This window comes from Leuresthes tenuis, unplaced genomic scaffold (assembly GCF_036924035.1).
Source record: "Leuresthes tenuis unplaced genomic scaffold, fLeuTen1.0.hap1 SCAF_2, whole genome shotgun sequence".
NCBI lineage: Eukaryota > Metazoa > Chordata > Actinopteri > Atheriniformes > Atherinopsidae > Leuresthes > Leuresthes tenuis.
The window spans coordinates 21,404,121-21,417,189 of record NW_027325356.1 but is presented as its reverse complement, the minus strand read 5'-3'; the positions used below and the strand labels follow the sequence as shown (position 1 = coordinate 21,417,189).

Here is a 13,069-nt window from a genome sequence, read left to right as displayed (position 1 = left end):
ATTTTTTACAAAATTTGTGCAAAAGTCATTACTTCTTTATATACTGCAAAGAAAACAGAAAATAGGTGCTGGGATTTATTGAAATATGTGCAAACATAAATGTAGGTATGGTAGGTATGAGTTTTTGGCCACTTTTATTCTTCAACATTGCCTATACCCTCTTAGACACGTTTTCTTATAGTTTCTTTGATCTTCAGGAATAGTTCTCCAGGCTTATGGAAGGACATCCTAAAGCTCTTCTTTGGATGTCTGCTGCCTTTTGTTCCGTTCTCTGTTAAGATGATCCCACACTGCTTCAATAATGTTGAGGTCCAGGCTCTGGGGAGGATTCATCCCTCCATAAGACCTCTTATTACTGATTTTCTATCCAATTGTTGTGTCATTTGGCATACATCTGCCTTTTCTCCCTGTTTCCTTTCTTTAAGAATGGCTTCTTGACAGCCACCCTTCCATGGAGACCTTTTCTGATGAGGCTTCAGTAAACTGTAGTAAGATCAGCTGATCTTTCAAGTCTTTCAGGTGTCAGGTCTTCGCTGGATTTTTTTTTCCATATTTCATATGGACATCATTTTCAAATACTGTTAATCTGTTGTTGTTTTTTTCATTTCCACCTATTTCCCCCTTCATTTGTCCTTTCTCAAATTTCCAAGACACTGCATATCATGTTAAGAAATGTTAAGATTTCTTCTTATAACTCTTTTGGGAATAACATTTCTTATGCAAACATGATATTTCAAGTCCGTCAGATTGTGTTATCTTTGGTATATTTTTGTAAATGAAACAGACAGCTATTAACAGTTGCCCCGAAATAAATCTGAAAATGGTTTCTCTGATAAGCTGTCTTTTATATGCAGAAACAACACTGGTTCGTCCCTTGAGTTAGATGCTGCTTTTATGGTTGAATGAGTCATAGATGAGTTTTTAGAGAATGGTCATGTTCTGGACTGAAAATGAGTTAAAAAGACCAGGAGAACTTTTGTTAAAGACCTCTTTAAATGTTTAAATGTGAATAAAGTCTGGCTCCTTGAAAGCTAAATATACAGAGAAATGAGAGGTGACTCAAGACTTAAACACAGAAAAAAGAAATGAAGATGTTTACATATGTAAGGCAAATTTTTGTAGAAGTATCAAATTTCCTGTTGTCATTTAGCCTCAACAAAGAAACGGCTTTATTTAGACAAATGTATTTGTCATGTTACTGTATGAACCCTCTGTAATACATCACACATTATTCACTCATCAGAATGCTCTGTGATATGTTCATTAAAATGATTTTACCCTGCTTAATATTGTTAGAGAGCGAGTAGTGAGATAAAAGACAGCTTCAATGCGGTTTTTCAGCTCCATGGAAACTCCTCTGCAGTGTAATCAAACCTGGCTCTGCGGAGCCTTTTAATCTTCAGAGCTGGTCTGACCACTGGTCGATGCGCTGCTCAAACCTTTGCAGTCACAATGCTGTTTGAATGATGGAGATCTAAATTTAAATGAACAGTGACCTTTCATCTCGAGCTTCTCAAGAGTCCTTGAGGGGATTGGCCTAAATTAAGTATGGCTTCTGAAACAGCTATACTGACCGGTGCGGATTCGTATGAATTAAGTCAGATCCTGAGCTTTTATTCCATTCTGCAGAATTGTTTCTGAAGCCCACATGTACATCGAATCTCAACGCTTCTGACCACTTAGTGTTGTGCTGTGAAAGACTGACTGTGGCAACATTTAATACATAAAGCCAGTGTTTGTGTGATATGCATGGTTGGTGCACATTATCATCCAGGAACAAAGACAGCACTTTGAGGTTGTCCTTATGCTATTTTAAAGTTTTAGACTGCATTTCAAGTTTTTTTTCTTTGTTTGTTAGTGTTATTATCCCTCTGTCTTCCTTGATTTAAACACTAAAATTACTTTGGTTTCGACTTAGTTAGGAAATGAGAAATGAGATCATGGTTTGGCTTGATAGAACGCCTTTCACAGCCTCTTGTGTTCTCGAAAATCGCCAGACAAGTAGGGAGTGAGATCAGTTCATTTTAGGCTCAGAAATGATCAGACTGTGTCTGTATCTGTAGCAGAATTGTCAAGATTTTCTTTTTCTGTTGACTGGACTGTTGCAATGTTGCTTCGGTGACATATTAGTATGAGTTAAACATCATACTGCCATCACAGGTCATGTGAAAATAATGCAATACCCTTGATTATAAATGTTAGGGAGGGTTTGCTGTGCAATGTAGCAATGACTTGGCAACGATTACCTAACTATAAGTAAAAAAAAACAAGAGTAAAGCTTTGTGCCATGGTAAGCCATTAATGCAGTGCTTTTACTGTGCACTATAAATAACTGTACTATTCGTCCAGAGGTCACCCCATGTAAGAAGTGACTTAAAGGGAAGGCTTTAGCCATTAACCTTTTGCCCTTCTCTGTGGAGTGGTGACCATCCCCCAGTAGCAAAAACAGTACATGGGCAGAAGGTTGTTTTGTCATGGTAGTGTTGAATATGTTAGAGTAATCTGTCTGAATTATTGATTCTGATGGTAGAAGGCCCAACCATGGCTCAGATTTATCAGTAGTCTTAACTGTGCTGTCAGTGGGGCTGAACCAGCTGATGGGTTTGTGCCTGCAACATTTTCTCTCATTTTCTCCCCCATATGCTAGTTTCAGCTTGGCCCTGTGACATTTTTCTAAACTATGTAATACAATCACTAAATGTTACAAAGTATTAGATAATCTCATTGTCAAAATAAAAAATAGCTATCATGGAAGAGCAAGAGGTTCGTGGAGAATCACTGCTGTCTGGTGACAGAATATTTCTGTTATATTTGTATGATCGATCAGTATGCAGCTGCTGACGTCGCACCCCAGACTCACTGAGCCACCTCTACAACAAAATATTTTAGACAAGTCATGATGGTTTTCAGTCATTTCACTGTGGAAATGACCCTGCGCTGCCTCTACAGCTGAACAGTTAAGGTTCAGGTTTCTAATGTCGAACCATTGGTGTTTTTTAAAAAATAATTTCAGAATCAAAATATCTATGCAGTCAAATAACAGTTTGTCTTTCTTGGGTTTAAGTTTTAGCATTTCATATTTCTATCTGCAGCACGATGTTGAAGATTGCTTTCCTGATAAATTGAACAACCTGGATCAACATAATCTCAATCCAGACTGTGAAATAGCTCAGTATGTAGCACTTTCACAAACATAAGATAAGAGATTGTAGAATGATCACTCCAAGGCCCCAAAATCACGATGTCTTCATTTTGCATTACAGGAACCTTCGAGAAAATCCATGCTTGCCACTTTTTAGATTCAAGGCAACTCTTATAAGGTGGTAAAAGGGGAATAACCAGGAGCATTATTCAGCAGACCATCATGCAAAACACCTTCTTTTCTAACTTTCTGTCAATTGTAACTGTGTCAATAATATCATATGAATGTTGCCCTGTATTAGACAATGGGCAAAACAAAACGTTGCCAGTTGACTATTCTTTTTACAATCTTCATTGTGACACTTGCATTTATGCACTGTGGAGAAACGCAGATTTCACACATTCTGGAGTGAAACTGAGCTATATGGATAAACATTAGTTATACAAAGACGCTCTGGACAATGCCCCTCAAATATCCATTCATGTGTTATTTCACAGACTTATATGTATGAATGAATCAGACTCTTTATTGTGTGATGCTGTTGTTGCAGGTCAAACCTAATGGGAACCAAGTTCACTGTATACGACAGCGGTCAGAACCCCATGAAGAGCACCACCAGCCTCGAGGCTAGCAGTCTGCGTCAGGAGCTAGCTGCCATTTGCTATGTGAGTTCAAATGCACAGCTGAGCATGCAACATGCAGCGAAATACATGAAGTGTTCTCTGAAATGTGCAGTTTCATACAGAGATTTATTCAGCAAACTGAGACTCCCTCTGGAATCAAAGTTATAATCTATAGAGTTTCTTTTGTCAAATATTTATGAAAGAAACTGAAATATACTGTATAAAGAAATAACTTAAACTGGTCCACAACAGCAGAGCACTTGCTGATTTTGGCTGAAGCCACTGGTTTAACAATAATGATACATTATTTCTTAATCTCAAGATTAGTGAACAGAGTATAAATCTTCAGAGTGGTAAATGTAAATCAGTCTCTCTCCTTTATTTTGTTTTCTACATCAATATTAGATGATATTTTGATCGTGTTTTGGAAGCATTGCACATTTATTGGCTAATCATGCTTTCAGAAACTCATAATCACTTTATCATCTTCTCAATCCAGGAAACCAATGTACTAGGATTCAAAGGACCCCGCAAGATGAGTGTCATCATTCCTGGAATGAACATGGACCACGAGAGAGTGTCTATTCGCCCACGGAACGTATGTGTTAGGCTAATTCTCAGTATCCACATCTCTGCTGAACCAGCACAACTTCCTCTATTACTTGCATAATTGATCTGATAACTCTGATGTCCGTGTCCAAAGCTGTTCCATTCTTCTTCATTACAGGACCATGAGTCACTGCTGGCCAGGTGGCAGAACAAGAACACAGAGAGCGTGATTGAACTTCACAACAAGACACCTGTATGGAATGATGACACTCAATCCTATGTGCTCAACTTCCACGGCAGAGTCACGCAGGCTTCTGTCAAGAATTTTCAAATTATTCACGACAACGACCGTGAGTTCCATATTTATAAAGTTTTTTTCTTTTCTTTTTTCTTTAGGTTTGATATTAGGGAAAGAAACTAAAAAAGTACAGGTGGGGAAACGAGGTGTGCTCCTTATTTTATAAACTATTTTACTTAATGGCTGGGTTGTCTGATGATTGATGGTCAGTAGAGAGCCAGACAGTTTTATACAACTACACTCGTAGTTGTCTGCACATTGATCTGAAAACACATCAAAGTGCAGACTAAAGGGATCCTCATTGCAAAAAGGTTTGCTGCACATCCATCCTCAGCGTAAAACGGAGTTATGTGGCACATTTTGATTAAGGAAAAAGGGAAGGCCACATAAGTCCTAAACATTGCCTGTTCAGAGGGGTGTGCTTCAAAGCAAGGTCGACGGAATGCCTTCAAAGGAAGGCTTGAAGGAGCCCAAAACTTCACTGGAAGATAATTGGTTTCACAATGGCGGTTACAATTTTTTCTTTATTAACTTAGGCTTTCTCCATTAGGTTTGCTCCAATAAAACTTGGCATTTGAAGTGCAAAAATAGACAGATTACACTCAACATCCTTTAGAAAAGTGGGACCAGCAGGTCACAGAGAGTTCGGAGAAATGAAAACCAAATGACTGCAGCATAAAGCAACACTGAACATGTTTACATGACAAATGACTTTGAAAAGAAATTATTTCCATGTGTTAGTCAGACTGAAAGTGGACTCACACAATGCATGTAGAAATGTTAGTCTGACCAAATTATTAGTAAATCGGGCCTTAACACCTACTTAATGTGATTGAACCCACCTATTGTGAATTGAGTGTTTGTCATCTCACTTGATGAGTGACAACCGCTCAACTTGGGACAAAATCCTGATGGTTTTCTGCTGAGAGCATAAGAGAACGAGAGAAATAATCATTCAGTTTCTGTGATGATCAATGATTCTCCACTCAAGAAGCAAGTGAAAATACTGCTGTCAAAATGCCTCATCAGTGTTATCTTGAATGTATTAAAGGCACACTTTTTGCAGTTTGTGAACCTATACCTAAACTATATATTTATTTAACTATATATATATGTATGTATTACCAATTTTGAAGAACACTAATCTTTTTTTATGCACATGTCTGGGCCTGAAACCGCCCCCGAGCACCTGGGAACTGAGCTGCTGCAGTTTACGACCCTCACCACACCATTTTACATTACGGTAGCTTGACATTTTTGTAGGCGTTGGATGGCGTCTTTGTTGCCTCTTCAGCGTGACAACAAATACATGCGTATGGCTGTACATGTGCACAGATTGTGTCTTTTTTTCTCACAGTGGTGTTACATCCCACAACTGTAAGGGGAGCCAAAGAGCAACTCGTTTTTCCAAATGCTCTGTTACTGTAAAATCCACGATTATACATTGCTTGTGTTCATTTATTCATAAGATTCTCTTTCCTTAATGCCTTCTGTAATTTGATACAAAATACATTGGGTGTCCACCATTGACAATACACATAAAAGAGAGTGTTGAACATTTTAAAGTAGCTTATGTTACCCTGTTTGTTTTCTCTGCAGCTGACTACATAGTGATGCAGTTTGGCCGTGTGGCAGAAGATGTCTTCACAATGGACTATAACTATCCAATGTGTGCCCTGCAAGCCTTTGCCATTGCCCTCTCCAGCTTTGACAGCAAATTAGCCTGTGAATAGACCCCAGCCTAAAGAGCAGAGGAGAGGAGGGGGTTCATCCATCTTCAAGGGTGGTTAATGAACCCCTGGGGACTGGTTTGAGATCTCCAAATCACCCAGTAGCTTGGAAGTACTGCATATTCCAAAATACTTTGAGGGCCTCAACTTTTATGTATGTGTGTGTGTGTCGGGGGGTGGGGGGGTGGGGGTATCGGTGGAATCTCAAGATGGTCTTGGAAAACAAGCACAAAGAGTAATCCACTTTCAAAATCTACTTAATTTGTTGTGATAACTATTGTCATTTTGTACTGTAATGGCATTATAAAAACCAACACTGTTCTTTTATGTAGTAGTTATAGAAATTTAACATTTTCTTATGTGTAAGTTATAACTAACAGTTACACATTAGTAAGTTTTAAGAGCTGACTGGACTTTACGAAGTCTGCCACATGAAAACACTAAGTCACACACTTCATCATGCATGAATACTGCTTATATAGTTAGTGAGTTTAAAATTATATGCACATCACAGTATATTTATTTTTGTTATATACATGTTTTATACATAGTGATTTTTTTTTTTCTGCTATAGTTTGTAACAGTTTCATCATTATTGGCTCCATGGAGCTCCGCGCATTAATTATCATTGCAAGAAAATCCTTCGTCTCCACATGAATCAATTCGAGACTCAAACATGAAAAGGGCAAAGGCGTGTTACACGGTGCTGTGTACCATATACAATATTGGGCCACAGTGTCATATATGTGAATGTATAGGATGATGGTGCACTTTACTTTGAAGTCTGTGATGGAAGAGATAAAGCTGTACATACTTTATTGTGCCTTTGAAGACTAATTCATTGTTACACTTTGGCTGTAAAACGAAATGAGCTTGAATTGGTCTTTCTCTCTGTTCTCCTTTGCACCAGAGATAGTGTTTCTCCAAATTCAGTTGTCTAATGCAGAGTTAATTTAGTGTAGTAAATTACCTTGGTTGGCAAAACTTCTGGGAGGTAGTATTCCAAAGTGCGCACCGTGGACAACATTTCCGTCACTGTCTATGTGCAATATATTTGAACTACATGTAGGTTCTACACAACATTACACTAAAGAGATGAGTATTCATTTATGCCGTACTGTACTTCAGGCAGCAGAGACACCAGCTATTCAAGGCACTCAGGCTGAAGTTTGTGCTCATACCCTCCGATGTCTACTTGGAACTAAATGTACTGAACACAGATTCACTTACTGCCAACAAACACACAAGAGTGTGAATCCACCACAGCTTAAACACACATTTCATGCTTTGCTTTCCATCCTTGATTAACTTTGTCCTCCACTGAGGCAGAGTTTGATACATTCCTCATCTGACTGGCGGTAAGTCTCTATATCACATGCTGTGCTGTTCACATTTTTACTCAAAAATGCTATTCCTCTTGCTTCTTATGGGACAGTTTTCTTTCACAGATATATGATAGTAGATTTTGTATTTTATGACCATTTAAAAAAAAAAAAAAAAAAAAACGAAGAAAGAAGCTAAATGATGGCAAAGAACAATCTCTGATACCGCTATTGTTACTGTGGGTTATGAGGAAATCTTTATCAAATGTGCTATTCTTGTACTCAATTGTGTTCTATTTTCAACTTCTATTTCCAAACTGTTGATACTCTTGCTGTAAAGTCTGCTTTTCATACATGTGTCCAGGAACCAAAGGTTCTTTCACTTTCTGTTTTTAGTGCTGTCATTGTGATGTACAGTAAACGGTGTACAATTTACTGTGGTGATATAGACACAGTTCTTTGTTAATGGAAAAATTAAAACTTACAGTTAGTCAAAGTGTGTCCAGTTTTCTTAAGAGGAAAAAGAACAGACACAGTGTTGATGTATTCTCTTGGATCCGGTGTGTACAAATTTATACATTTCTTTTGTTTTATGACGAGGCATTTCTTCCCAGTAATCACATTCTCTTGTTCTTCTGCTTATATTCTGCTGATTGCAGAGAAGCATACTCGATCTGGTATTTTTACAGGAACATCAACAAACTTAAGTTGCACGCCTATTTATGGTCAACTAGTTGAGTCTTAAGGAATAGCAGTGTGCAATAGAAAGATGATCCATTGTTGAGCGGTATGCTGGCACTCTCAGTATGAAACATTTCCAGCATTACACTGGGTGACAAAGATGGATTGGAAACAGACATGTTAAATCCTGTGGTTGAAGCTGCATTTTGCAGGATTTGTTGTGGTTCTGTCTCTCTTGCCTGCTTTTCTTTTGATGGTATTGTTTTCTTCCTTGCATCTTTGTGTTATCAGAGAAAGAGCTCCGAACACGGGGGGGTGGGGGGTTGCTGATTGATCTTACCCTTGAAGCATCAATGCGTTCTCCTTCTAAGACCAAGATGAATGCATTTTATTTGTCTGTTTTTGATCGTGCACTAAAAAGCAAGCTTCTTTAACTTGCTTTATCAGTTACAACCAGAAAAGATTATGTGAATTCACTGAAACATTGCTCATGTTCAAAGAAAAAAGGAACAGGAAAGCTTAAAGAGAAAAGTTTTGCTGTTGCAGCAGGGGCCTTAAACTTCAAAAAGCTATACACTGTTGCAATTTGATACATGTGCAAGCAGAATATTTCAAATGTCAGGAAATTATTAGAATAATAAAGTTCGTGCACCACTCTTTAATATCACTTAAATGCCAGATGTTCTAATATGTTATCACCTCCCATTTATTGCTTTTTAGTAGCAAATAATTAATTTTATGAGTAATCAAAGACAAATACTGTGGAGAGTCTTTATTGAAAATACAGGTGCCAAAGTAGAAATCTAAGTCAGGAAATGTGTTATCACTGTAATAAAGTTGAGATTAGAATTAACTGACCTGCATGAGCGTGTTTATGAGATGATATGTAAACACAGAACCTTCTCAGTTTTTCATCATCTGCATCGTTGCTCCAAGTGGAAAAAAACAACAAAAAAAACCTAAAAACTTTGAATGAAAAGTCTTAACAGTGAAGCACGCAGGAGAGAGAGTGATGATATGGGCTGCAATAAGGCAACAGGGGAGAAGACAGTCATAGCTGACACCGCGAATGCCAGTGAACCTCAAAATTGGCAGACAAGAAGTGAATCGATATGAACGAGACCTACACAAATCTCTTCAGTGAAGATCGGCTGAAAAGGAATTACTGTATGCTGATATGATTGTACTTTTGCCATTATATTCTCTCTTCACAGGATATGAGGAAACACAGTCGAAGCTTTGAATGGAGCTTCATTCAAGTGTTGGACGTTAGACAAAGACCAGCCTGCCGGCTACGTGGGTTTGAAAATGAATCATTATTATCATTAATCTTCCTGGCTTGTGCACCAGCTGACTTCCTCACTGAAGAACGCCGAACAAACCTTTAATTGACTTCTTTTCCGTGACTTGCAGGCATCCTGTTGAACATCATATGTATTAGTTGCCATATAATGGCCAAGTAGTGGCTGTAATACATGTCTACAAGTTGACACAGACTCTCGGCACCTGCTGAAGTGGCTTCCTTTTATTGGTGCAAAGGCATTTACCTGAACATACACGGTGCAATGAACTTAATTTCATCATGACAACTTTCCATCAACTGCTCTTGAACAGTTAAAATACAATTAAAGTGCAAAAGACAGATTTCTTCACAAATGGCGATATTAGAATGGCTTGTAATGCCTTAATGATATGTTATGTTACAACATACATATACTACAATGGTTTGTATCCATGGATCTTTATTCTTGTCTATTTTTGCATAACATGATTACATTTACAGTTACTACAGACTTGCAAAAAATTTCTCTTCACAGCCTCCCCCTTCACAACTTCTTCGCTACGCTCTCTGGAGGGATCTTTTTTCTATGTCGAATTCTTGCTGGTAGAGATAAACTGTTATGCCTCCTGGATATTATTCATATTATTATTCACTGCACACTCAAAACCGTTCCCACAATACCGAAATGAGCATCCCCACAGAGAGGAACCATACTGAGTCACAAGAGAGGAGCCAGAAACTGCCGGATACTGACAATGTGACACACCAATAAGCCTCTGCTCTCCAACGCCGCTCTGAGCATCCATGGCTTCGGTGAAACCTGTGAAATATTTCCAGGTTATAGTGTCAAAAAAAGTGTCAAATACAGCACAACACATGTGGAACAATGGTGACATATCTGAGGCAATGACAGTAATTATGGGCCGTGCAAATGCTCTGCGGGTCCAAAATGTTCTCGCTCATCTGAAAATGTGTTATTATTGGGTTATTTATTTTGATTTATAATGATCTTCAGATAATTTTGTTAAATTAAAGGCACTTCACATACATACACACACACTTTTTTTTTCAATTAACCAGCTGGTCTTGGCTAAGCAAACTGTACTCACATTAAAAAGAGGACAAAATTATTAGGCAAACAACTGAAAACACCTATGTGGGTGAACTAAAGGTGTGGCGGGCCTTTAAATCCATAGCAAAAATACACAGACTATTAATAAATGTGAACTTCTGAAGATTCTTTTCAGCTGTTTGTGTCAAATGCCTGCAAATAAAGGGAAGTCGATAGAGGCTCTTGCTACATTAAAGGTGATTCTTTTGTACAATGGTGTTATGTCTCTGTTTGCTTGGGTTCAACAGTTTAAACATATAAGGGATAAGGATAAACACAGTAGGAAGACTCAGCTCACTGTATGTGTAAAAATGTATTTCAGACACAGGAAGAGTTCTTTATGTCTCCCTCCTGTTCCGCATCCTCAGCCCGCTCACCCCCACTTCTTTGGGCACGTCTGCATGGACATGACCGTCTCCCTCCACCGGCACTGACATCAACAAAGACTCTTCTTTGTCCTCCTCTGCCTCTTCTTCTGGGTTTGAAGAGCCTCCACAACTGAACAGTAGACTCTCTGCCTCCATCAGCGGATCTTCCTCATCGTCCTCAGCTTCCTCCTCCTCCTCCTCCACCTCCTCCACCTCTGTCCCCTCATCCTCTTCCTCCACCTCCTCTTCTTGCTCCTCTCCCTCCTCCTCGAAAGTGTCCTCTCGGGGGTAGCGGAAAACATGTTTCTGTTCACTAAAGCTTATTTGTTTCTTTCCTCCACTTTGATGCTGCAGCTCTCTGCTCACCTCCAAACCAACTCTCTCCTGCTTCTTCTCAGCAGCCAGCAGAGGGGGACTGAGCAACCACTTTTTCTCCGCTAAGTCCTCTTCCTCCTCTTCCTCCTCCATGCCTTCCTCTACTTCCTCTTCAGTCCCTTCCACTTCTTCCTCCTCATCCTCATCTGCATCCTCTCTTTTATCTTCTTCTTCTTCTTCTTCCTCTTGAACTATGGAGAGTTTCCTTGCCATAAGCTCTTCCTCCTCTTGCATCATCCTCTCAGCTAGGGCCTCAGCAGTGGGTTGACTGGGGGCTTCCTCCAGCCTGAAGGTCTCAAACCCCCGTCTGCCAAAGGGAACATCATACTCTGGGTAGGTCTCCTCTGGGTAGCCTGTGTCAATGTACATGTAAGATTTCACAGGAGACTAAATCTGCTCCTATAACAAATGATATGAAATAATGTGAGGAGCTTGGAGATGTATTTTCAGGCATGTACCTTCCCACTCTGCACCATAGGGGACCTGCTCAGCCTCCATCTCTGGGGAGGCTCCCTCGAAGCGACCCTCCTGCATCAGCAGTGTGATCTGTCGAAGCTGCTTGAGCAGCTTCTCCTCCTTCTTTGATGTTGAGGATTTACTCTTCCGCCTTCTGCCACTAGAGAGCAGCACAAACATGGCAGCAAAGTCAGGAGTGGGGTAATAATTCTCCTCCAGATCACTTTAAACCAGGTTAGTAAACTGTTAGCCTCAAATTTGCTATATTTATAGATATATCGATAATGTGTACTTTCTCTTTGTTCTCCCGTTCCTGAATCTTCTTGATTTCCCAAACTTTTCTGTCAGAGGCTTTGTAAAAAAATCATATAACTTACTTAGTCAAAAGACTAATTTAGTCCACTGAGTGCTCTGAGTATTCCTTAATCATTCATTTACAATCAGAACAATTCATGCCATTATAAATTATGACCTCCGGGCTGTTTAACTAAAGTTAAAGCACATCCACTTCAGTGAAATATGTCAGTGGCTTTTACACCTTTGAACAATTTCTCTTTCATGCCACGTCTAACCCAATTTGTCCCAATCCGAAGTAATTTTCGTGCTACTCGGCACTTTAGGAAGTAACACATTGGATGTCAGAAGAAAAAATAACTCTCACCTCGAAGAAGAATGACCTCTCCCTGAGACAATCCTCTCCATCTTCATTTCTGCTTGCAGGAGTCTCTCCTGAAGCCTCGCAAACTCAGAATCGGTTACTACACAATTTGCAACATACACTGTTTTAATATAGAAACATAATGGGCATTTATGAAAATACTATACATTCAAATTACTCAATATGTCAGTGACTAAAATGCCAAGTACCCCGAGATTCTAAAGGGAGCCTGGTTGTTCTGCTGTGCTGTTGTGGAATTGCCATTCATTCACCAATGAGATGTTTTACTACTTTAGCTTTGGTTGTTCTAGAGGGGTAGAACTTCCCGAGAATTATCCATGACTATTTGCTCAGGAAAACAATTCTCTCCTATAAAATAATCCTCTTTTAATCCTGAGAAAAACAAAGAATCTGAAATTGCACCATGTGACAAGTACTTAAGAATGCCGGAGGTACTTACAATTTGTATTCCTC

The 13,069-nt window shown here is 39.1% G+C and overlaps 2 protein-coding genes across 4 annotated transcripts in view; one reads left to right on the top strand and one right to left on the bottom strand.

Moving 5' to 3' along the window:
• Window positions 1-8,572, top strand: part of tub (TUB bipartite transcription factor) — a 50,545-nt gene extending 41,973 nt beyond the window's left edge. For 2 of the 3 annotated variants that reach the window (XM_072380634.1, XM_072380636.1), the window contains exons 9-12: window positions 3,693-3,807; window positions 4,265-4,363; window positions 4,493-4,664; window positions 6,212-8,571. In XM_072380634.1, the coding sequence (XP_072236735.1) occupies window positions 3,693-3,807; window positions 4,265-4,363; window positions 4,493-4,664; window positions 6,212-6,345 (520 nt within the window). In that variant the 3' untranslated portion in view covers window positions 6,346-8,571. Of the gene's footprint in view, window positions 1-3,692; window positions 3,808-4,264; window positions 4,364-4,492; window positions 4,665-6,211 lie in introns of all 3 variants that reach the window. The other variant, XM_072380635.1, reaches the window with a different exon arrangement.
• A 2,504-nt stretch (window positions 8,573-11,076) lies between these two features.
• On the bottom strand, window positions 11,077-12,645 carry ric3a (RIC3 acetylcholine receptor chaperone a). The gene is made up of 3 exons (XM_072381311.1): window positions 12,599-12,645; window positions 11,940-12,097; window positions 11,077-11,834 (listed from the first exon to the last, which is right to left on the bottom strand). Exons 1-3 carry the CDS (start codon window positions 12,643-12,645, stop codon window positions 11,077-11,079), a joined length of 963 nt encoding a protein of 320 aa, XP_072237412.1.
• Between the last annotated feature and the right edge of the window lie 424 nt (window positions 12,646-13,069).

What these genes read in the sequence shown, in the direction of transcription:
- ric3a (XM_072381311.1), bottom strand. Translation starts at nt 12,645, where the DNA reads ATGAAGATGGAGAGGATTGTCTCAGGGAGAGGTCATTCTTCTTCGAG. An exon ending in AGAGGTCATTCTTCTTCGAG is followed by an intron (nt 12,098 to 12,598) that starts GTGAGAGTTATT and finishes GCTGCTCTCTAG; the next exon opens with TGGCAGAAGGCGGAAGAGTA. An exon ending in CTATGGTGCAGAGTGGGAAG is followed by an intron (nt 11,835 to 11,939) that starts GTACATGCCTGA and finishes ACATTGACACAG; the next exon opens with GCTACCCAGAGGAGACCTAC.